The sequence below is a fragment of the Cyprinus carpio genome, chromosome B5, assembly GCF_018340385.1.
Source record: "Cyprinus carpio isolate SPL01 chromosome B5, ASM1834038v1, whole genome shotgun sequence".
Taxonomy (NCBI): Eukaryota; Metazoa; Chordata; class Actinopteri; order Cypriniformes; family Cyprinidae; genus Cyprinus; species Cyprinus carpio.
Window position 1 is genome coordinate 28,723,609 of NC_056601.1, and position 23,125 is coordinate 28,746,733.

At 36.5% G+C, this 23,125-nt stretch overlaps 1 protein-coding gene and 1 long non-coding RNA gene across 3 annotated transcripts in view; one reads left to right on the top strand and one right to left on the bottom strand.

The window, feature by feature from the left end:
- The window catches only part of LOC109095716 (pappalysin-1-like), a 115,382-nt gene that overhangs the window by 66,676 nt on the left and 25,581 nt on the right, over positions 1 to 23,125 (top strand). For both annotated transcript variants that reach the window (XM_042723071.1, XM_042723072.1), the window contains exons 14-20: positions 102 to 315; positions 3,375 to 3,543; positions 10,529 to 10,712; positions 12,000 to 12,201; positions 12,351 to 12,543; positions 13,312 to 13,459; positions 18,059 to 18,174. In XM_042723071.1, the coding sequence (XP_042579005.1) occupies positions 102 to 315; positions 3,375 to 3,543; positions 10,529 to 10,712; positions 12,000 to 12,201; positions 12,351 to 12,543; positions 13,312 to 13,459; positions 18,059 to 18,174 (1,226 nt within the window). The remainder of the gene's footprint in view (positions 1 to 101; positions 316 to 3,374; positions 3,544 to 10,528; positions 10,713 to 11,999; positions 12,202 to 12,350; positions 12,544 to 13,311; positions 13,460 to 18,058; positions 18,175 to 23,125) is intronic.
- LOC122137306 lies at positions 13 to 3,479 on the bottom strand. The gene is made up of 2 exons (XR_006154755.1): positions 3,342 to 3,479; positions 13 to 276 (listed from the first exon to the last, which is right to left on the bottom strand). It is a non-coding gene; the product is annotated as an uncharacterized LOC122137306 (long non-coding RNA).

Consider the following 23,125-nt stretch of genomic DNA (forward strand, 5'->3'; position numbering starts at 1 on the left):
TTTTTTTTTTTATAGGGTAACTATTTGACTTTGTGATATTAGCAACTGCCTAAATTCTGATTACTGTCATATGTGTCCATTCCTTCCCCTGAAATGTTTAGGCGACTGGCGTTTGAGCTGCCGCACCAATCCTCTGGTCATCCCAGTGAGTCATGACTTGAGCATGGCCTTCTACCACACCAAAGCCATTCTCCTCATGTTCCGCTCCGATCTCGTGGCCATCTCTGGTATTGGCTTGCGTTCCTTCCAGTTCTTTGACCCAATCACCATCAGCGGCTGTCAGAGCAATGAAATATACAACCCCATGGGCCAGAGGTGAGCAGTTAGGCCTTGGTTTCATGCTCCTTAGAAGATGTTTCCCCATGCAGTTTATGATAGAGAGTAAAATTAAGAATTTGTGGAAATTTTTGGTTTTGGATGTTAAGTATGTTTTACGGAGAAACTAATTATCCTTGACCTTTTGAGTTACAAGAGTAATGTGAACACATATACTGTAATATTCAAAACTCAAAACCTTTTCCCTAATCCAAAAAGAGCATTCCCTGAAAATGTTTCTGATGTCACAAACACATTAATATACTGTATGACCTCCCACATTTATATGCCTGTCAACTATGACTAAACAGTAGAAGAACTGCCTTTAACCATAAAATGTGGTAAAGACTTTGGGCAAATGTCAGTTTCTTACTCAATATTTTTGACTTGTTTTCCAGTTAATATATCCTTAAGCAAAAAAAAACATTCAGTTGACAAGCTGAATAAAGTAAAGTCCTGTTTTCAGAGACATTTAACAAACTTTAGTGAGGGTTATGCTTAATACAATAATAAGAAAAAAAAAAATAATAATGGGAAAGGAATATAAACATAATTCAAATGAAAAACAAGTTTATTATTCTGCGCAACTGCCAAATACTTTTTTCCTGCTTTAATTATATTATACCTGACAGCAATCAAAGCATTGTTGTTCAGCATCTGCATATGGGCAGTTTAATTGGTCAGAGAGGCTGGAAAATGGTCATGGACAACAAAATGATGAATTTTGTTTAATATTATAAGTGTAATAAATGTATACTGAAAAAAAAAAATCATGACATTTTTAAGAGAATCTGTTTTATATTATTTCCTGATGTTTTAAAGGCCAGAACAGCACAGTGCTCTATCTTTTTTTTTTAAATCTGTCTGTACCATATTTACAATCCATAAGGAGACTATAAAAACACACAAAACTAGTGAAAAAAGCCAAAAAAGCCAGAAAAAAAATTACATAACACTACTGTCATAAATAAGACAATACACTTTCACAAGCTCTGCATTAGTGCAGTGAGTTCATATCCCGTGAACCATAATATATTACGGTTTGAACCATTACCAGGAAAGAAAATCCTTTACATCTGACTTTGAAATAATTTCTAAGTTATGCCAAAAATAATCTTTGCATTGTTTCCATTTTAAATGTAAAACTATGGTGATCATCCAAACCAGTTAAAGACCACATGAACAAGGGCACTATAGGACTGTGTTACACATCATGCTTACAATAATATATAATAATGTCCATTCATGTAAGAATGTGCAATAAACAATTTGTTTGATTTATAGAATTGGGTAATTTTGAAACAGGGCTGAAAAAGCTGAAAATTATTTGTTTGCCATGAATTGCCCTTTGACTGCAAAGTGCCTGCTCTGATGCTGTATTGACAGAGGGTTGATTTGCTTCACATCCATAGTGCACTTTATCGAGTGGCTGATTTATTTTAGTAAAATAATGCTCAGCGGCATAAATGCTGAATATTCAGAACTTGCAAACTACTTATGTTTCTCCGGTATGAATACACAAATGTGATCTAAAGCTGCCCCGGTCAGATCTTATGCAGTGGCCTTTGACCACTAACACCATATTTCCTGTAACACTGTCTGATTCCAAAAACCTTGTCCCCTATTCCCACTGTTGTTAACAACAGGGTCAATTAGCATGGGTTGATTTTTTTTTTGTGTCCCTCACTTTTTTCAGAAGATTATACCACTAAAGCATCACTTTAATGTGTTTAGAGAGCTATATTTGGAACTGGGTTTTGGCTAATTGGTTATTGGGTGTACCATAAATTAAATTAATTTGCAAACTAATAAGAGGAATTTAGGCCAAATAATTACAAAAGTAACTCAAAGGCACTGTTTTGTAATCTTACAGATGCCTACATCTATCCGTCCGTCCGTCTCTCTCTCTCTGTGTGTTTGTGTTTGTGTGTGATTTGATGTCTTGGACTTATAAAATTAAGATGCAAAATAATTATGAGTGAATCCTAACCATAAGCTGTTAAGGTAAATGGATAGTCAAAATTACTTTAATTCAACTTCAGGAATATAGGTGACATTTTATATGTATGTATATGAGAAACTGGAAGAGGGAATTTTTTTTCTTTTTTTTTTTTTAATTAGCATATGACTTTATTTTAACTACCTAATACTTAATACTCTGCAAGTAAAAAATGTTTTAGATTACATAAAACAAAATTTTAGTGATTTCAGTTACTGTAGAGAAGCTTCTTTTCATGTTCTCCTGCTTTTAAAAAATGTGTCTGAAACCTTAAATCATATTTCTTCATTTCATGCTTACTGAAAGCCCCCACACCTCATGTTTGCCCCTCTGACCACCGTCAGATCTGCCAGGATTCTACTTGGTCAGCTAAGAGTTGAAAAATGCCAACTCTGCATTTACAAACTGACTCCAGTAGAGATTTACTTTTCCTTCCCACTGGCTTTTATTCTCTTACTAGGGATAGTGTTTAGCTCTCAATTTGTCCAGCATTGTTCATCTGGCCACATGAATTACTCTTTATGTAACAAAGAGCAGTGTAGACATCAGACACCAAAACTCCCCCACAATCCTCTCAATTTCCTAACAAACATTTTTCCCCCCTTGTGAAAGATAGATATTGACTTTTATGTGAAAAAAAGTGCTGAAGTGAAATGTAAGTGTATGAAAGCATCTGAAGGAATCTGGTTAAAATGCACATAATCTGTTACTGTAAATGTGCTAAATATCTGTGGTTTCATGAATAGGTACCAAAGCTGTTTTTTATAAAGCTGACCTGTTTTATTCCAGTAAGTAAAAATAAATGTCCCCTTCAGGGTTTCCAGAGCTCAAGGTTTGCCAATTTACGTCTCATTGATTTAAATTGAAGTTCAACCACTGACTCAGTGTCTATGTTTTATGATAATATGTTATTAATCTGCCTTTTCTATTAAAATAATAAAAAAATCATGTCATCTTGGAGGTTTACTGATAACCTCTGAATTAATGTGTCAATTGCAACAATAAATACAATGTTGTCACGTATCACCTTCTCCCTTTCTCTCAATCTTTCTGTTTTCAGTTGTGTTCATTACTCCTGTGAAGCCATTGATTGCCAAGAGCCGCTGATCCGGAATGCAGAGGTGCAGTGCAGCGACAGCGGCTACTTCAACGGAGCACGCTGCACTGTCAACTGCAACAGCGGCTATGTCCTACAAATCCACCGGGATGATGACATCATCAAGAGCCAGGTATTCACCAATATGGGCAGACAAAATGAGAAAGATTATGTTGGATCTAAAGCTGGTCGTTCACCGAATAAGAACCACTGTGCCATTCGTATCGCAGGTAGAACAATGCAAGGGGGTCGTACATCAGTATTATTGTAATATTATATATAATAAAAAATATATATTAATAAATAATATTTTTTATTTTCATTTTCATTTTATTAAGTTTAATTTTAGTTGCAGTAATTTTGCTCTGTGCTATTGTTGTAGCTATTTGTTTATATACTATATATCTGCAAGTTTTAGGCACTTGCGATCCGTATACAATACCTGGCACTGTATTTCAATCACTAAAACAGCAGGACATTCTAAAATGCCTAATGTGAAAAATGCGTAATGTGCCATAGAGTGATATTAAAAGATCAAACTCACCTCATAGATGATGCATACTATATACAGGCAAGCAGAGTATGAACACAACACACTAAATAGGATGCAAACAATTTTCTTTAGATTGGTTTTCTGTGGGAAAGTGCTAAATATGAAACTTTGCCCAATGCATTCATATTCTAGGTTCTTGTAAATAGTATGTTTTGTTAATAGATTGTATTCTGAATTTGGTCCTGTCACTTGTAGCACTGACTTAAAAGTATTAAGCATTTCCTTTATAATAGTTTTCTATGGGAAAGCTCTTAATGTGCAGTTTAACATGTTGTTCATATTCTGGGTGCATCTGTTTGCATGGTGTATACTGAATTTATTACTGTCATAGTACAAACCTGATAAGAATAACCAGAAAATTAAAATATACTTACTGTGTGCTCTATTGACTTCACTCCTGTTGGCTACTTGTTGAATTTGCATTAACATGAAGTTAAACATGCCCAGACCCATATAGGATAATTTGCATAATAAACTTAGTAGTAAAATCTGTTTACATGAGCTGAGAGTTTAACACTAACACTTAAAAATCTCCATATGCTGATTCTGTCAACTTCAGAAGGTCAGCACTCATTCAAATGGGTTGCCATGCCACTGCAAACAACTGTCATTGTGAATGCAAGCTTATATTCCAAAGCAGCAAGGAACTTTGTGTTTCTCCTGATATTTCCCCTTTGGGTTTCATCAGTTGTCACTGGAGTGATGTAATAGTTAAACAGCGCTCAGAGCGATCCGATCACGCCCTCGTGTTTGATCTCTTCATTCATCATCTCAACAGCACTTATGACGAGGTCATGCAATTGATATGTCAGAACTGTGTGTTTCTGTGGCACCAGCATGGGAGCAAGGACAATGGTGTCAAGTTGCATCTTGTAGAGCTTCATTAGAAAGTGCACTCGCTTCAGTTGTGTCACAAGGCTTCCAGGAAATCTGCTTTAGATTGTGCTATCTTCAAAACGATCTGTTCCCTCCACTTGTGTGTGTGTACTTGTTTGTTTTCATCATGCAAACACTATTCTCAGATGTTTAATGGATAACCAATGTGAAATCCATTCAAACTGCTGCTCTTCTACTCGATTAAATGCATCTAATCTTATCAGTACATTTTTTTTTTTTTTTTTTTTTTTTTTAGCCAATTTGTCTTTTAAATACATTATATTATAATTAATCACCAATTTGCACACAATGTCTCAAAGGTGTGCAATATTGGGAACTGTTGATTTGTTTAAAGCTAGATACCTCAATAATAACATCTGGAATAATGGCTAAGACATTTGCAGTCTGTGAGTATTGAGATCTGTTAATTCCACAGTAACACTAAAATGTTTAAGTTGGTAGAACTAATATACGCATAAAAACCCATCTTTTTACTTAGCAGATATGGGTGTCATGCCATAAAATATTTGTAATATGACTGACTTTGTATTTAATGTGAATTTCATAAAAACATTGGTAGTTACTAATTATAACACTTTCATTGTACAGAAAGAAAGCAAAGATCATTTATATTATCAAGGAACATTTTCATTCAGTCTAGCCAGAGTTCAAGCACTCTCAATCACTCCCATAAAAATCACTGAAGCTGTTTACACTGTGAAATGAATATCATAATTACATTTGTATGCACATCTGTACTTTGTTGTTTCTGATGAAAGAATTCATCAGAGGGCAGATTGAACAAAACACCGGAGTTTCAGCATGATTCATCTGGATGCCTCTGATTGGTCATTGCATTCATAAGCTCAACAGAATCGTGTGTGATTGGTTATAATGCGCTGTAAAAACGTGTCTGTTTCTGGCTCTGCGCCAGATTTGAATTTAGCAGCTGGTGATGTGACGCACTGTACAATAATCACGCCTGTGTGATATATATATATATATATATATATATATATATGTGTGTGTGTGTGTGTATATATATATATATATATATATATATATATATATATATATATATATATTATATATATATATATATATACATATACATATATAGTCTTTTGGAAGCTGCAGTCAAAATCCACTTGGCTTAAAAATATGAGGGGGACGTGCCCCCTCAATTTGAATGGTTGTGACACCTCTGGGAGGAGACACACTTTAATGTGGTTAACTCAGTTATTTAAGACTCTTATTCACATGCAAGCACTAATCAATACACATAGAGCACATCAGATATGGCAAAGAGAAGCTCAACCGTAATTCAATTATACACAAGAAAAAAAACAAAATTCTTATTTTTTTTTAACTACATAACATCTTTTTTTTTTTTTTTTTTTTTTTTTTAATTTAGTGAATTAACCCTTTAATGTCAAAATATGTTTATTAGTGTTAGGTATAGTAATGCATTTGAACAAAAGCTTTGGTGTGTGTATTTTGGTTAGTCAGTGAGGCGGTGGATGTGTTTAATTAGGCACAGTAGCCCAAATGAGGTGAACCGCTCAGCTATAAATTTGTATTAAAGAAGCACCATCCACACAAACAATTTTTTTTTTCTTCATCTGTCTCCAACCAAGAATTTATTGGCAGTAACTCAGTGTTGTAAATGTGTTTGTTATAAGATTGTTTGTTTGCATGTTTCTTATTGTGTGTATGCCAGTAAGAGTCAGTAAGCAAAATGGTTCGGCTACTAACCCCAACAGAAATGCATGTATTTATGTGTGTTAATATGGTTAAATATGTGCTTTCCTAATGAGGAACTTAATTTAGTTTCATTTTTAGTAATCCTGTTCTGTGTTAGCTGCAAAGCTACTTATAGTAAGTAGAATGTCAAATTAAAATAAAGTGTTAGCATCATAACCCTGATACAGATGTTTTGAATTTGATAGGATTTGAACAGATACTTAACAGGAAATTTCTTGTCTGATTCAAGATTCCTTTACAAAGGACTGGATATTATGCAATGTTTATGAAGCTGTTTTATTATTATTATTTGTTTTTCCGTTGGTGAGTTGTGTTCTGCTGTGCTCTGATGCACATGTACCTATAGGTCAGCAGTCACCTGCATATACCCGCATGTTCTTCACAAGCCTGTAAATGACCTTGTCTGATGTGATAATTTATTGTAATTCAGCACTCACTCTTAGTTCAGTCACTTTCGGGAATTCTGTGCAGATATTCTAAACATATTGATTGAGTTTAGCATGTGGAAACCATATGTTTTATACAGAGAAATACGAAAGTGAGTAATGGCTGGGTAAGAAGATATTGTTGTGGTGTATCAAATAGTCAAAGAAAAGGTTGAAGTATATGAGACAGAAAGAATATCTGCCTGAGCTTATCAATAATGTGTGTATATAGTCCTCATTTACCAACCACATGCTTTATGCTGAAGGTATAAGTTCTGTTTTATGGAAAAAAAGTGTGAACTTTGAAACAGTTTTTATTTAGAAATTGGTAGTAAATCTCACAAATAATTACAATGATACATTAAGTAACAAGTTGGATTAAACAAGAAATTTTGAATTAGAAAGCAGAGGTGGGTAGTAAGGAAGCACATTTACTACGTTACATTTACTTGAGTAAATTCTTTGGAAAAATGCACTTTTAAAAGTAGATTCAAAGATGGGAACTTTTACTTTAACTCAAGTATATTTCTAACAAAAAAAAAATTGTACTTTTACTTCGCTACATTGGGGGGGTGTTCCTCTCGTTACTTTTTTTTTTTTAGCTAACCTTTTTTTTTATTTTTTTTTACAATTTGTATGCTATACATGTTAAGAAACACATAGTTAATTCCAAGCGTGCTTAACAATGCATGAATGATGCCCCATTCGCAAATTAATCACTCTTTTGAGTGGATTCTGTTCAAGGCCTTGAATAAACAAGCCTGCAAAATGGTCTGTATTGGTTCACGAATCACTTTGAATTATTTGTTCAGTACTGAATCGTCTGAAGCAGTTTCTTATTTGAGAACACAGAGAACATAAAGATCTACAGTCAACTGAAGCCAAATGCAAAAATCTACCGTCGGCCTGCAATGATGATCTTTATTAGTTGAACACCGCGTGTTCTGTCTGTGAACGAATCCAAAGGTACACATTTGAGTTCATTCAAGTAATATTGTATCGTTAGTAGTGATTTTTGAGTGTGGTCTGCAGCATTACATTATAACCAATCACACACGTTTCTGTTGAGCTTATGAATGCAATATCCAATCAGAGGCTTTTTGATTTGTCAACTCAAAGAACTCCAGAGTTGTTAAGCGTTCAGAGTTGTGCACGCTCATTGACTGGATTCTGATGAATATGCATTCGCAAATTCTCTCATCAGTATAAACAACAAACTGCCATTGCATGACATTGCAGCGTCGACCTTTAATTTGTTATATGAGTAAAGGAAGTTATAAAATTGTCATCAAGTAAGAAATGAAGAAATGCCCCTGTGGAAATAAGTTAATTTCTGATGCTGATTTATATATACAGTGGTGGCCAATCATCAGCCAAAAAAAAAAAAAAAAAAATGGTTTTAAGTTAGTTATTTGTATTTTTTTTTTTTTGTTGTTATTGTAGTGTGTCAGTAGGAAATATCAGTTTACATTTCCAAACATTCATTTTGCCATTAATTGTAAAAATCCAGTGAGATTTTTGTCTGACAACAGCAAGTGCTCCACACAGAGATTTGATCTCATCATCATCCAGTGTGTCTGGGATGACATGAAGAAACAGAACAAACAAAGACAGACTAAATCAAGAAGAACTGTGGCAATGTCTCCAAGATGCTTCAAGAAACCTATCTGCAAAGATACATGAGAAACTATGTGCAAGTGCACCGAGGGCAAAAGCTGCTTTAAATACAAAGGATGCTCACACCAAATGTTGATTAATTTAGTTAATAGAAGTTAAATGATAAAGAAAAAAACTATTTATGACATTACATTGACAGCATCCTCATTTTACAGCATTTTTACACAAGTGCCTAAAACTTTTAACAGTACTGTAGCTTTGCAGGTAGGTGTCTTGAAGCATCTGGAGATGTTGACACAGTTCTTCTGGATTTAGTCTGTCCTACTAAATATTAAGATTTAGTTTTAATATTTCACACTTTAATATTTCACACACTATGATTTAGTTTTTTATATTACACACTTCAGAAAAAGATACATACAGTATAACCCATTAAATCCATTTTTCAGCTGGTGAAAATACTTGTGGTCTAATAATTTTGGCCACCAATACAACAGTGTGTGTGTGTGTGTGTGTGTGTGTGTGTGTGTGTGTGTGTGTGTGTGTGTGTGTGTGTGTGTGTGTGTGTGTGTGTGTGTGTGTGTGTATACCCAAAGTAACTTACTCTTACTTGAGTAATAGTTTATATAAGTACTTGAGTACAGTTTTTGGCTACTCTACCCACCTCTGGTAGAAAGACTGAAATAACATTTTCTTGTAGAATGTACTCAAATAATCTTATATATATATAATAATAATCTAATATATATATGTATATATATATATATATATATATATATATTATATATATATATATATATATACATATTATACATGTATATATTACAGTGTACATCTGACGAACAGGTTTCCCATTTACTTATTTATATCTTAGTACTTCTTTACAAAAATAAAAGCTACCAAGAATTAGTTATTTATTTTATTAATACCAGATTAGGTATTTAAAAAGCACATTATGCGGTTAAGTTGCGAGATGAGGCATAACAACAAAAGCCTGGGTCAAAGATGTATCAGCTGCTGTAACCAGATGTCAGGCCATTTCAGCGCATTTCAGGAGAATATGCCAACATTTTTGCACAGCGGTGTCCAAACTACACACATTGTCTTATTATCAAAACACTATGCATCATGTGGATCTTTAAAGAAAGATGAATATGTTTTGCCTTTGGATTGTACTCCCTACTCACTAGCTCTGCTTAAAACAAGCCAGTGTGCTTTGCTCTCTACATAGGCAGCATCCTAACTGAAATTAGTCGTCTTATTTGCAACACTCTACATAGGCAGCAGCTCAATGCACCACACAAATAGGGCTCCTTGAGGAGAGTCAGCTCTCAATTAATCTGCCAGCTGAGTTTGGAATTAGGGCACAATTCTCAATCAGTAAATATTTCACAGCAAAAAGACTCGTGAAGCACGAGCTGAAGGTGGACGTGTACCATTATACTTAAAGGCATTTTACTTGTTAAAAAGTATTATGTGCAACAGATTATTTTCAACAAACTTTCATCATTTTGATCATTTAGAGACCTTAAATTGAATATCAAATATGATTTTTTAATGAGTTTTAATATAACAGTTTTATGTTTGGATGATTATTGCTGCCTTGATTTCTGCAGAACATTTCAGAGTAAATGATAAGTATGAAATTGTTCTATCTATGTGATCAGAAGGATCACTTGCAAAGGGTATTTTGTGCCTTTTTCATGAATCTTTACCATGCACGACAAAATGGCACTTAATTCCTCATGCAAAATACCAAGTTAGTAGTGCTGCTTTCAGGCCCATGAGAGGAAAACATGTATTCTTTACTGTGGTATCAGCCTTGTGTACTTAGTGGTCAGCACCACTGAACTCATTGGAAATCTCACGTCATTTCTCTGTAGACGGACTCAACCGTGACCATTACCTGTGCTGATAGGAAATGGAACAAGCAAGTATCGTGTGAGCCAGTTGACTGTGGGCTTCCAGATAAGTACCATGTGCATCCTGCCCACTTTGATTTCCCAGAAGGCACCACCTACGGCAAGAAGAGCACGTTCCAGTGCAAGGAGCCTGCACAGCTCGTGGGTGAGAAACAATGGAAAAACTGAACTTTGATGCAGTAAAGAGAACAATAAGATTACCTGGAAAATAGGTCATCTAGGGTCTTAGCAGATTTTCATGCTCAGCATTCTGAGAATTCAGCATGTAGTATAAAATGCTTATTGCATTGATAAGAACTAAAAAAAAAATAATAATAATAATGCTGCAGCTCGTATTTTAATAATCAAAATAAGAATTCTGATTGTTACTTGGAAAATTATGCTGCGTAATTTGTGATTCGCAGCTGTTTGCAGTTGCAACATAGCCCTTTAACATGGAATTCAGTCATGTGTGGTCACAGGTATGTTTCAGTTGATAAGTGACTCATCCAATCAGAATTTACAGGAGTTATTAATTTTGTAACACTTTTTTTATTCTTCACAGAAAGGTTAACTATTCACAGTCTAATACTGATAGTAATGAAATGAATTTTTTTTTTTACATTTTAACAGAAGCGATGCCATGACAGTCAGTAAATAGTTCCTATTTTGTAAAGTTATTATTATTTATTTTTTTTTTGTAATGATTTTTGAGAAAACAACACTTGATATCTATATCACTTTGCTTTCAAAGTAAATGTATCTTGATTTAAGAATGTTTAGATATTTGTACTGTAAAACAAGACAAATATACTGAGAAAGAAAATCACATTGTGATATACACACACAAAAGTTCACACAAAATAAGTCTCTTAATATTTTTTTTTACTTTTAAAAAAGTATAACAAATACAAAATAGCTTTTCTATCTGAATAGAATTTAAAATATAATTTATTCATGTGATGTTATCATTACTGCAGTCTTCAGTTTCACATGATCCTTCAGAAGTCTTTCTAATATGCTGATGTGCTGAACAATAAATGTTTCTGATTATCAATGTTGAAAACATTTGTGCTGCTTCACAATTTTGTGGAAACTGTGATACATTTTATTTTTAGGATATTTTGATAGATAGAAAGTACAACAACATTCACTTTAAGTATTTTTTGTTACATTATAAATGTCTTTTCTATCACTTTTGATCAAATTAATGCATCCTTCATGAAGAAAAGTATTATTATTATTATTATTATTATTATTATTATTATTATTATTATTTTATATATATAAATGTGTATGTATATATATGTATATATATATATATATATATATATATATATATATATATATATATATATATGTATGTCAACCAATCAATGTATGTAGCTTACTGATACAAAATGTATATGTATTCGTGTGTTTATTTGATTTGTTTTGTCTGTCACTCATTTAGGCACAAATAACACTCTGACCTGTATGGAGGATGGTCTGTGGTCATTCCCGGAGGCTTTGTGTGAGCTCCGCTGTCCTGTGCCTCCTCCCGTGCCCAACGCCGTGCTTCAGACCAAACGCTGCAATGAGACAGGTCTTAAAGTGGGCACCCTCTGCAAATACAAATGCAAACCAGGATACCATGTGGCCAAAAAGCAAAAGAGGTGTGCAAACATACATATCATCCACAAAATACAACAACCACACATCATGTGATTAAACGCCGCTTATGAAAATGGAGTTGTTTTTCACCATCAAAATGAGATTTGACATAAATGCTATTACAGCATAAGACACATCTCTGTTCCTGCAGGAGAGCCTTCAAGCGTCAGTGCACAGAAGACGGCCGCTGGTTAGAGGGCTCTTGTGAGCCGGTAACTTGTCCACCTCCTCCATCCGTCTTCTATGGCATGTACCAGTGCACAGACGGCTTCAAATTTGACAGCACCTGCTGGATCCACTGCAATGGAGCCAACAACACGTTGAAACAACCACCATGCAAACAGGTTACTTTCGATAGTCTCCTTTAGACATTCTACTAACTATTAGTAAGTCTGCAACTACATGTCAACTAACTCTCATTAGAATATTAGTAAACGTTATGATTACGGTTATGGTTACATTGAATTGATCAAAACAGTACAGTGACAGTAAAGACATTTATAATGTTGCAAAATATTTCTATGTCTATTCTATTTTTCTATGCTAATGCTAATTTGAGCAGCAAATCAGAATATTATAATGATTTCTGAAGGATCATGGGACACTGAAGACTAGAGCAATGATGCTGAAAACCAACACATAAATAAAAAAAATAAAAAAATTATTAAAAAAATAAAAAAAATAAAATAAACAATTTAAACAATTCAAATAATTCACAATATATACAAAAAATAACACAATTATTATTATTATTAATATTATTATTATTAAACACAGCCTTTGTGAGCAGAAGATACTTTTTTCAAAAACATTTAAAAATCTTACCGACCCCAGTCTTTTGAACTTTTTGAACACCGTTTTTTTTTACAGCTTCTTTACAGCTGAATCATATTTATTCAATTACATTATTACTGTTATTTTCTTGTTTGTTACTGTGAAGCTGCTTTGAAACAATCTGTATTGTATAAAGACCTGACCTAGAGTAAATTGTGATAAAACAAATAACTAAATTTGATATTTATAGATGCTGCAGTAAGCATGCACACTTTATCTGTTCTTTCCACTGGCTTTGAGTTTAGAGTGTTGTAGTGAATGCTGTGTTATCTCTACAGGGGCTTGGCACCAATGTCATCCGCTGCAGAAAGGACGGGAACTGGACTGGAAGCTTCCGCTTATGCCCTCAGCTGAAGGGTCAATGCTCTCTACCTCAGAACCTGCATCCCAGCATCCGCGTCAACTGCAAGAAGGGCCATGGCATAGGTGCGAACTCTTCCTGCATAACAGTATATCATCAGAACATTTCATATTGATCTATAATGTTTCATGAATTCATTATGGAATTGTTTATACTAGTGGTTGTAACTCTTTTCTTTGGTTGAGAACTACTATTCCCTTTCAGTCGGTCGCTCCGAGTCATGTCAAGAGACCAATCTACTTCAAATGTAAACTAAATGAGCCAATGCACATTGGCATGTGATAATTTCATCCAGCTCCAGCTCATCACAGCATGAGCATAAGTAGGCAGCAGGTGCCATGCATATTCAGTTTTTCACTTCGGAGCGGAGCGGTGTTGACTGTTCTGCTGTACCTGTCGTCTTTGTGAGAGACTGACGAGCTATGAGTGCTTAGGGAGAAGCTGAGCGTGGATGAGTCATGCTGTCATTGTGGCAGCATGACCATCGCAGCGTTGCGGTTGAGACTCTGATACCTCGAGAGGGGTGGAGTCCCCTTACCTATGCCCTGATCTAGTTCCTATTCTGTTACACAGAAAAGGGCTACTTCGGTAAAAAGGCAAGGTAACCTGAGGATTACAGTGGGGGCAAACCTGCCGAGTAATGTCCATGGGCCAGCTCTTCGGGAGATGGTGACCCCGGAAGAGGGCCAGGCTGGAGAATCTTTTGTTTCCTTTCAGCTAGCGGTACTCAAAGCTTCACAAAAAGAGCAATCTCCATTATCTCTGGGTTCCAATAGGGCACTGATGACGTTGTGTCATGCGGTGTCTGTCTAGTCTTGTCCCCCTCTTCTATGCCAGCGGGCAGCAGGGCCCACTTCAAGGTTGCAATGCCCTCTCCCGTGCTCCCTGTCCAACCGTGGGGCCAGGTAGGTGTTGCACCGCATACCCATACCCCACTTCCTGATGCTATGCCATCCGAGTCAGGTCCCTGTCCTCCATCACGCTGCCCCACCATGGGAACATCTGTGGTTCCCGCTTGTACGGTTTATGGGAGCCTGGCTAACACTTTTCAGCCCATCTCTCTGGCTCATTCGGACCATCAGACTCACCTATACGATTCAGTTTGCCCAAAGTCCACCCAAGTTCAGGGACATCCATTTCACTGTTTTATGAGCAGAAATTGCAGTCCTGTTGGTGAAGGTCGCGATCGAGCCAGTCCCTCCAACTGACATGAGTTTGTGGGTTTTACAGCCCTTACTTCATTGTACCCAAGTAAGGCGGTGGGTTACGACCAATCTTGGACCTGCGTGTTTTGAATCAGGCCCTTCACAAGTTACCATCCTAAATGTTAACGCAGAAACGCATTTTCAAATGCATCCATCCACCGAGATTGGTTTGCAGCGATTGACCTGAAGGACGCGTACTTTCATTTCTCGATTCTCCCTAGGCACAGGCCTTTTCTCTGCTTTGTGTTGGGATGGGCATATCAGTACAAGGTCCTTCCCGTCGGCCTGTCCCTGTCGTCCAACGTCTTTACGAAGGTTGTGGAGGCAGCCCTTGTTCCCATGAGAGAACACAGTGCTCGCATTTTTAACTATTTTGACGAGTGGCTCATTCTGGCTCAGTCACGGGATCCGTTGTGCAAGCACAGGTACATGGTGCTCAGTCAACTCAACCAGTTGTGACTTCGGGTCAACTGGAAAAAAAGAGAAAACTCTATCCAGTGCATATGATCTCTTTTCTTGGTATGGAGTTGGACTTTGTCAACCTGAAAGCACGCCTCACTGAGAACGTGTTCGGTCATTGCTTAACTTCTTGAATGTTCTCAAGCGCAGGACAGTGGCCCCACTGAAACAATTTCAGAGGCTCCTGGGGCATATGGCATCCACAGGCCACTCAGACTGCTTCATATGAGGCTGCTTCAGCACTGGCTTCACGGCTGAGTTCGAGACAGGCGGGGGAATGCGGCATGCACCGAATGACAATCACTCTGGCCTGTCGCCAAGCTTTTAGCCCATGGTTGGACCCTGCATTTCTATAGGCAGGAGTTCCCCTAGTACAGGTGTCCAGGCATGCTGTTGTGTTCACATATGCCTCCACCACAGACTGGGGTGCCATGTGCAAATGGGCATGCAACTTTTTTGAGGTTGTGAACGGGCCCCCATCTGCATTGGCACATCAATTGCCTCGAGTTGCTTACAGTACATCTTGCGCTGGGCCACTTCAAAACACTGCTATGAGGCAAGCACATACTGGTCTGTACGGAAAACACTGTGACTGTTGCATACATCCACCATACATCCATACATCTAAGGTCCTGTCGTATGTCACAACTCACCCGCCATCTCCTCCTATGGAGTCAGAAGCATCTAAGGTCACTTCATGTCATTTACATCCCGGGCCTGCTCAATCATGCACCTGACAAGCTTTCACGGTAGCATGCGCTTCTGGGAGAATGGAGACTTCATCCCTGGGTGATCCAGCTGATATGATCTGTGATACACTTGATACAATTCGGAGACGCACAGGTAGACCTGTTTGCCTCTCCAGACACATCCCATCGCCAGCTATTCTATTCCCTGACCAGGGGAACCCTCGGCATGGATGCACTACAACACACCCCACCCCATACCCAACCAAATCACCCACCCAACCTAGCCTACTTGCACAGATCCTATGCAAAGTCAGGGAGTACGAGGAGTGGGTCCTGCTAGTTGCACCTTACTGGCTCAACTGGACCTGGTTCCCGGAACTGATGCTCCTCGCAACAGCCCCTCCCTAGCGCATTCCTCTGAGGAAAGATCTATCGGGAAGACCCCCAGGAAAGCACGACCTGATCATCAGGTTCCTGAGGCTGTGTCCTTACTGGGCCGGAGCCAGCTCAGAGACATTCCATATGTGATACTGCCCTTAATGCCCAGTCTAAATGTATAATCTCCACATGATACCTCCCTGCAGGCAGGATGTGGATTCCACAGCACCCCTGGAAAGGGTACGCTTTCCCAATGTTATCCAATAGGTCTTACTGTATGGGTCTAGTGGAACAACATTAATAGACTCTCTCCACGTAAGCCCTGTCCTATCCTCTCGCTCTAACCCAGTACCCTCTTGGAATCTCCCTCTGGTGCTTACTGCATTGCAGAGGGCTCCCTTTGAGGCACTGCAGTCTGCAGAGCTGACAACTCTGTCGATAAAGACAGTGCTCTTAACTCTGCTGGCATACATCAAGAGGGTAGGAGACCTGCATGCATTTTCGGTCAACCGATCATGCCTGGAATTCGGGCTGGCTAACTCTTACGTTATCCTGAGGTTCCGATCTGGATATGTGCCCAAGGTTCCCACCATACCTTTCAGTGATCAGGTGGGGAACCTGCAAGTGCTGCATTCGGAGAAGTCAGACTCAGCCCTAGCTTTGCTCTGTCCCGTTCACACTTTATGCATATATGTGGACTATACTCAGAGCTTTAGGACCTCAGAGCAGCTCTTCATCTGCTACATTTCCCTCTGCGGACCGGAAATGTGTTCTTAGTCTGCTCTTCAGTTCAGTTCCCCATAAGATGAAGTTCCTCTGTCACCCTTGGCAGCCGGACCTGGGGGAGCGTCCGGCGGCAGGCACTTGTAAGTACACCTGTTGGTTGACCTCTGTGCTAGGCTAGGTGTATTCTTCCACGGTATGGTCCCCCTCTTGGTAAGCCTGTGTTTTTTCCTTGGCAGACTCCGCTCTGCCATCCCTGCCTGTGTTGTCTCCCTCCTAACTGGGCCGGAGCCACCTCAGAGATATTCCATATGTGAATTTTTTTTTTTTTTTTTCAGTTAAATTAATACTTCTTTAGCAAGGATGCATTATACTGATCAAAGTGAAGGTAAATACATTTATAATGTTACAAAGTATTATTTCAAATACATGATTTTCTTTCTATTCATCAAAGATTCCTGAAAAAAGTATCACGGTTTCCACAAAAATATGAAGCAGCACAGCTGTTTAATCATTGATAATAATAAGAAATGTTTCTGAGCAGCAAATCAGCATATTAGAATGATTTCTGAAGGATCATGTGACATTGAAGACTGAATGATGCTGAAAATTCAGCTTTGCATCACAGCAGTAAATTGCATTTTAACATTTTCAGATACACAACAGCTACTTTGAATTGTAATATTTCACAATAAAAAAAAATAATAGTTTTTAAAAAAAAAAAAAAAAAAACAAAACTGTTATTAATAAAAAAAAAAAAAAAAATATAACTTAAACTTAAATTTAAATGATAGTATTGACATATTATGATGATTGTTTGCACTGTCATGTACTGTATAATGCAAATCCCAATGGTTCTTAAAACAGGCTTAATTGTTTCTATGCAATATATATATATATATATATATATATATATATATATATATATATATATATATATATATATATATATTGTAATTCTCCAGTGAAATGTGACATGATGACATTTACCCTAAAACTGATGCTGCAAACTCTTATAAAAACTATACTGTCACAGTAATGTATTGGACTCAGTGCTTAATACTTTACAAAAACTTCATCAGAAGATTGGCTATGATGTTAAGGCCTCAACATGTTTAAACTGGAGGAAGTGTCCATTAAACTTTACTGAAGTGACATTTTCTGTAATGGCCTTAGAAATGAACTTATTTTCTCTGTCTGTGTTTCTCAGGAGAGGAGTGTGAGATGTCATGCAGGGACAGTAACAACGATGTGGTAATTCTGCCTAACAACATGACGGCCAGCAGCATTATGAGACATCACTGGATGAACCCTCCCAAAGTCAAGGTTTGTCTTTTTCAGTCTCAGTGTTTTAGCTTGCTGGCAGGGAATGTTGCACCGGAACGCCACATCCTGAGTGTGACTCAAAGTTTGAGGTGACACTCCTCGGACAGCAGATATTGGATTGTGCCTGATGATTCATCAGTGTCATTCATCAGTGTCTAGGCTCAGGACTTTAGGGTCACTGAGAAACACAGTCTAAGAAGAATTTGCCTCTAAAATGCCAGTTATTATATCCAAATTCACCACGTTCAGTGCCTTTTCATGCAGTAATGATGCATATGAAAATAGATGAGAAAAGTGATAATTTACCCATTTTGGAACATACTTTTTAGTGAGCAACATAAGGGGATTTATTACAGTGACCAAAAGTGCAGGACTGTTCACACCAAGATATAATGATAATTACAAAACTGCATCCACTAAGGCTGGGCAAAAATCATAATAAGAATGCGGTAAAATTTATGTTGATAATGATGATAAGCTCTTGACATTTTTAATCTAACAGCAGAAATAAATGCGACAACTGCCAGTCGGTATGCAGGTTTTGTCTCTAAAATATGTTCTAAAATATATATCCATTAATATATTTTCTACCAATATATCTTTGGGCAATATATATCGAAGTATATGGAGGGTATATTTAAAGGGTTACTCCACCACAAAATGAAAATTTTGTCATTAATCACTTACCCCATGTCGTTCCAAACCTGTAAAAGCTTTGTTCATCTTCGGAACACAATTTAAGATATTTTGGATGAAAACCGGTAGGCTTGAGACTGTCCCATATACTGCCAGGTAAGTAACACTGTCAAGGTCCAGGAAAGTATGAAAAGCTTAATCAGAATAGTCCATCTGCCATCATTGATTCAACTGTAACGTTATGAAGTGACGAGAATACTTTTTGTACACAAAGAAAACAAAAATAATGACTTTATTCAACAATTCCTCTCCTCTGTGTCTCTCCAAATCAGCATAGCGCCATTTTGGCAAATCTGAGCAGTATGCAGGCAGCATATGCTCTTCTGTGTCAGCTGCGCCACAAGGATAGGTTGTTTTTTTTTTTTTTTTTCTTTTTTTTTTACGTGTATTTAGGCTTTGGCTTGAAAGAAAACAGGGCATTAGAGCAGCACAGCTGACACAGAAGAGCGTACATTATTTTTGTTTTCTTCATGTACAAAAAGTATTCTCGTCCACTTCACTGGAACGACATGGGGGTAAGTGAATAATGACAAAATTTGCATTTTGAGATGGAGTATCCCTTTAAATTCCAGATGTTTATATATATACCCTCCATATATTTTGATCCATCCCGTCACATATATATAAAAAAAAAAAAAAAATAATATGTATGAACATATAATATATTATAAATAAAACATAAACATTTAAATAAAAATAATATTAATAAGTCCCCTCTGGCTCTGCACCCCTTTACCTAAATTCATTACTTCAGACTTATGTGCCCTCCAGAAGCTTGCATTCTAAAAGTGAATGTTGCTTTATTGTGCCATCCCAAAGAGGGATTCTATTCTATTCTATTCTATTCTATTCTATTCTATTCTATTCTATTCTATTCTATATTCTATTCTATCTGTTTTCTTTTTATTTATTATGTAATAAAAATAAAAATAAAAACATCCTTGCTACGTGTACTGCGCTAAGCTAACTGAGACTTGTTATACATTTACATTTACATTTATGTATTTAGCAGATGCTTTTATGCAAAGCGACTTACAATGCATTCAGGATATACATTTTTTACTAAATTAAGGTTACTGTAAGATTGGAAATGTATTTTCTTGCCTCTGAAATACATTTTGAAATATTTTGGTAAGAGGTTGAAACTAAATATATTTTACATTTCAGAAACATCTTTTATTGAGTTTGACTGTTTATAAAACACATATGTAGCATATATTTAAAATATGTTTTGAAAGGAACTCTCAAAACATACATACTATTAAGATTATCTGAAAAATATGCTGTTCGTAGGTTGGTTTCCTAATACTATCGTTAGATAACTATGTGTGTTAGTTCCTTTGAACTCTGTTGGTAAAGGAACTTGCGACCAAAACAACAAAAAAATCTTCAATCAAAACAACATTCCTAAAACACAAAACCATATAACACAATAAAAAAATCTAAGACAATAAAATATGTACTGTATTAACACATTATAAATAAAAAACCAAATAAAACAAACTCTTTATGGCAAACAACAACAACAACAACAACAACAAAAACTAAGACAATAATAAATTTTTTTAGTAGTAATAATAATCCAAATAACCACCCCAATATCACAGGCACTTTTTTTAGGGTGTTTGATTCGACTGAATCGAATTTGCTTCCCCCTTTGCGCAGATCATTTGGGCAGGTGTGAATACAGCAATTGTACTCAGGTGCGGACCAAACAACCGTACCGAGGCCAAGCTGAAGAGGTGGTCTTGGTCCGCTTCCAAATGAACTCTGGTCCATTTGAATGGATGAACCAATGAATGGATGACCTTAGCACATGTGTTGTTGTGTTTACAATTTCTGGTTCACTTGCAAAAATAGTAGTGTGAAAGCGAACTGCACAAAAAAAAAAAAAAAAAAAAAACCACATTGTATTTGGTCCAGACCAAAGGAAGTAAACTAGCGAACATCCTGGTGTGAATATACCTTTAGCTAGCATGAAGGTCTACCCATACGAAAACATATGAATAAGATTATACAAGTTTATAGCCACAAATTTGTCAAAACAAAAAAAAATTAAAAAATATTTACGTATTGCCATGAGACTGTGTTGTAATAACCATTCTTCTGCCAAGTAATTTAGATAGTCTAATTGTAGTTGGTTTGTGGTTGTCATGTAGAAATTCAAATTTGGAAATTCTGTGTTTTAATGGCTTCAAACAAACTGACGAGATAACCATTTCATAAAATACAATATTAATATTTATTTATTTATTTATTTATTTATCCAGTACACAATGGATTTCATGTGAATTGTTATCCATTGCACTCACTGCTCAGGCCAGCAACTACGTTAAGAGGAATGGCATTATTTAGTATTTGAAGCATTACTTTGTATTGTGTAAAAAATAAGAATAGTAGTAATGAAACTTAGGACAACAATAAATGTTCAGCATTACATTTTCCATGTAAATCTTTCATAGTGAACTTCTGACTTCTGTCTCTGATCAGAGAACACATGAAGCCGTTGTAACTTTGTAGCATTGAATGTCGCAGTCGTCCAATTACTGTTCATTAGCCGCAGGCTCAGGCATGCATGGCTTTCCCAATTACCTGGCATTGGTAAAACAGGGTATGATTACAGTAATCTCTCAACTCATCTGAACCGCAACGAGGCTGAGGCCAAGTCATAAAAGTTAAAAAGCCATCTGTAATCACTATAATTTCAACAATGACCCTATTACAGTCATTAGCAGAAAAGCTTTATATAAATTTACCTGTCAGAAGTATTACAATGTTTTAGACGTGACTGCTGGGTTTGACTGGGAGTGTTATGATGGCAGTTTTGCTGAACACCTGCAGGCTCCACTGCAGGCTGAAACATGCAATCTTCAATCATTACATGCTCATTTATTGGCTGGAAAACACTACACAACTTTAAAAATTTGAACACCTTTCTATCATGACAGCTCTTGGAATACGTTAGTATGGTAGTGGATATGACAATATTAATGTATTTGGTATTGGATTGGTGGAATAGATCTGCTACGCTGCTGCTGCTGTTGGTTATTGCTGTAGTTATAGATTATTGCTACTGCCAATACATACAGCGATACGGTACTGTGAGTATTTAAGACATACTGCTGCTGTACAAATAGCATATAAAATAACCTGTAGCAGATATATACAGGTGGAACTGGGGAAGGTGGAGGGTTTCAGAGAAACTCTGAAAGCATTTGCTGCAAGATGCTCAAGTGGCTGCTAACCAGCCATTTAAATGTAAAGCAGCATGCTAACCAGCCATTTAAATGTATGCAACAAGAACCAATCAGCATGTGCCAAGTCCTGAAACGCTGTGAATATCACCAGTTACGTTAAGTTCCATCAGCCTGCAACATCTAGAGTTTCATGAAAGAACTAGGCATTTCACAATACTATTTCCAGTATTATACACAGAGCCAAACATCATGATACACTAAATGACACACACTACCAAACTTTCAAGTCATTCCAAGCACAGCAAAACCAGCAAAACTCATTGATAGGAGACAAATGAGAATGAAAACAGTATGTGCACTAAAATTGACTCCAAATATCAAACATGTTTTATATTATCTGACTGGACAGATTTATAGTCTGAAGCCAAAAAATTGGAGTCTTTGCCCATCATACACTGCGCTATTTTGTGTGATATTTATTAACTCATACTGCCCAATACTGTATCAACAGACTGGCTCCATTTTTCAACAACTAGTATCAGCTCTTCCAGACCAATCCAGAAATCTGGACAAAAATCTTGTAATGTATACTAGGGGCAGTTCACCCAAAAATTAAGATTTTGTCATCATTTACTAAACCTTTATTAGTTGTTCCAAAACTGTATTTCTTTGGATCATATTCATAACACAAATTTAGAATCTTTTTTTTTTTTTTTTTAAACGGTTCCTGCCCCCCACTCTGAAAGTCCAGGTAACCAAAATTTGCATTTCTAAAAGGTTATAAAGGTGTCATAAAATGATTCCATTTGAATCAAGTTGTTTTAATGCAAGTCTTGAAGAGATATGAGATATCGCTTTATATAATGAACGTTTACGTATAGGTTTTCTAACACAGTAGTTTTGCTAGGTAGCTCACACGATATGGCATTGCACTTGTAAGGTGAAGCACTCCAGTATGTATCACCAGCATTTGGGGAAGGTATAATAGCATGATTTGCATTGCATCAACAAATGTTTTTATATCACTTTTGCATTCGTTAACACTAAAGGTTGGTTTA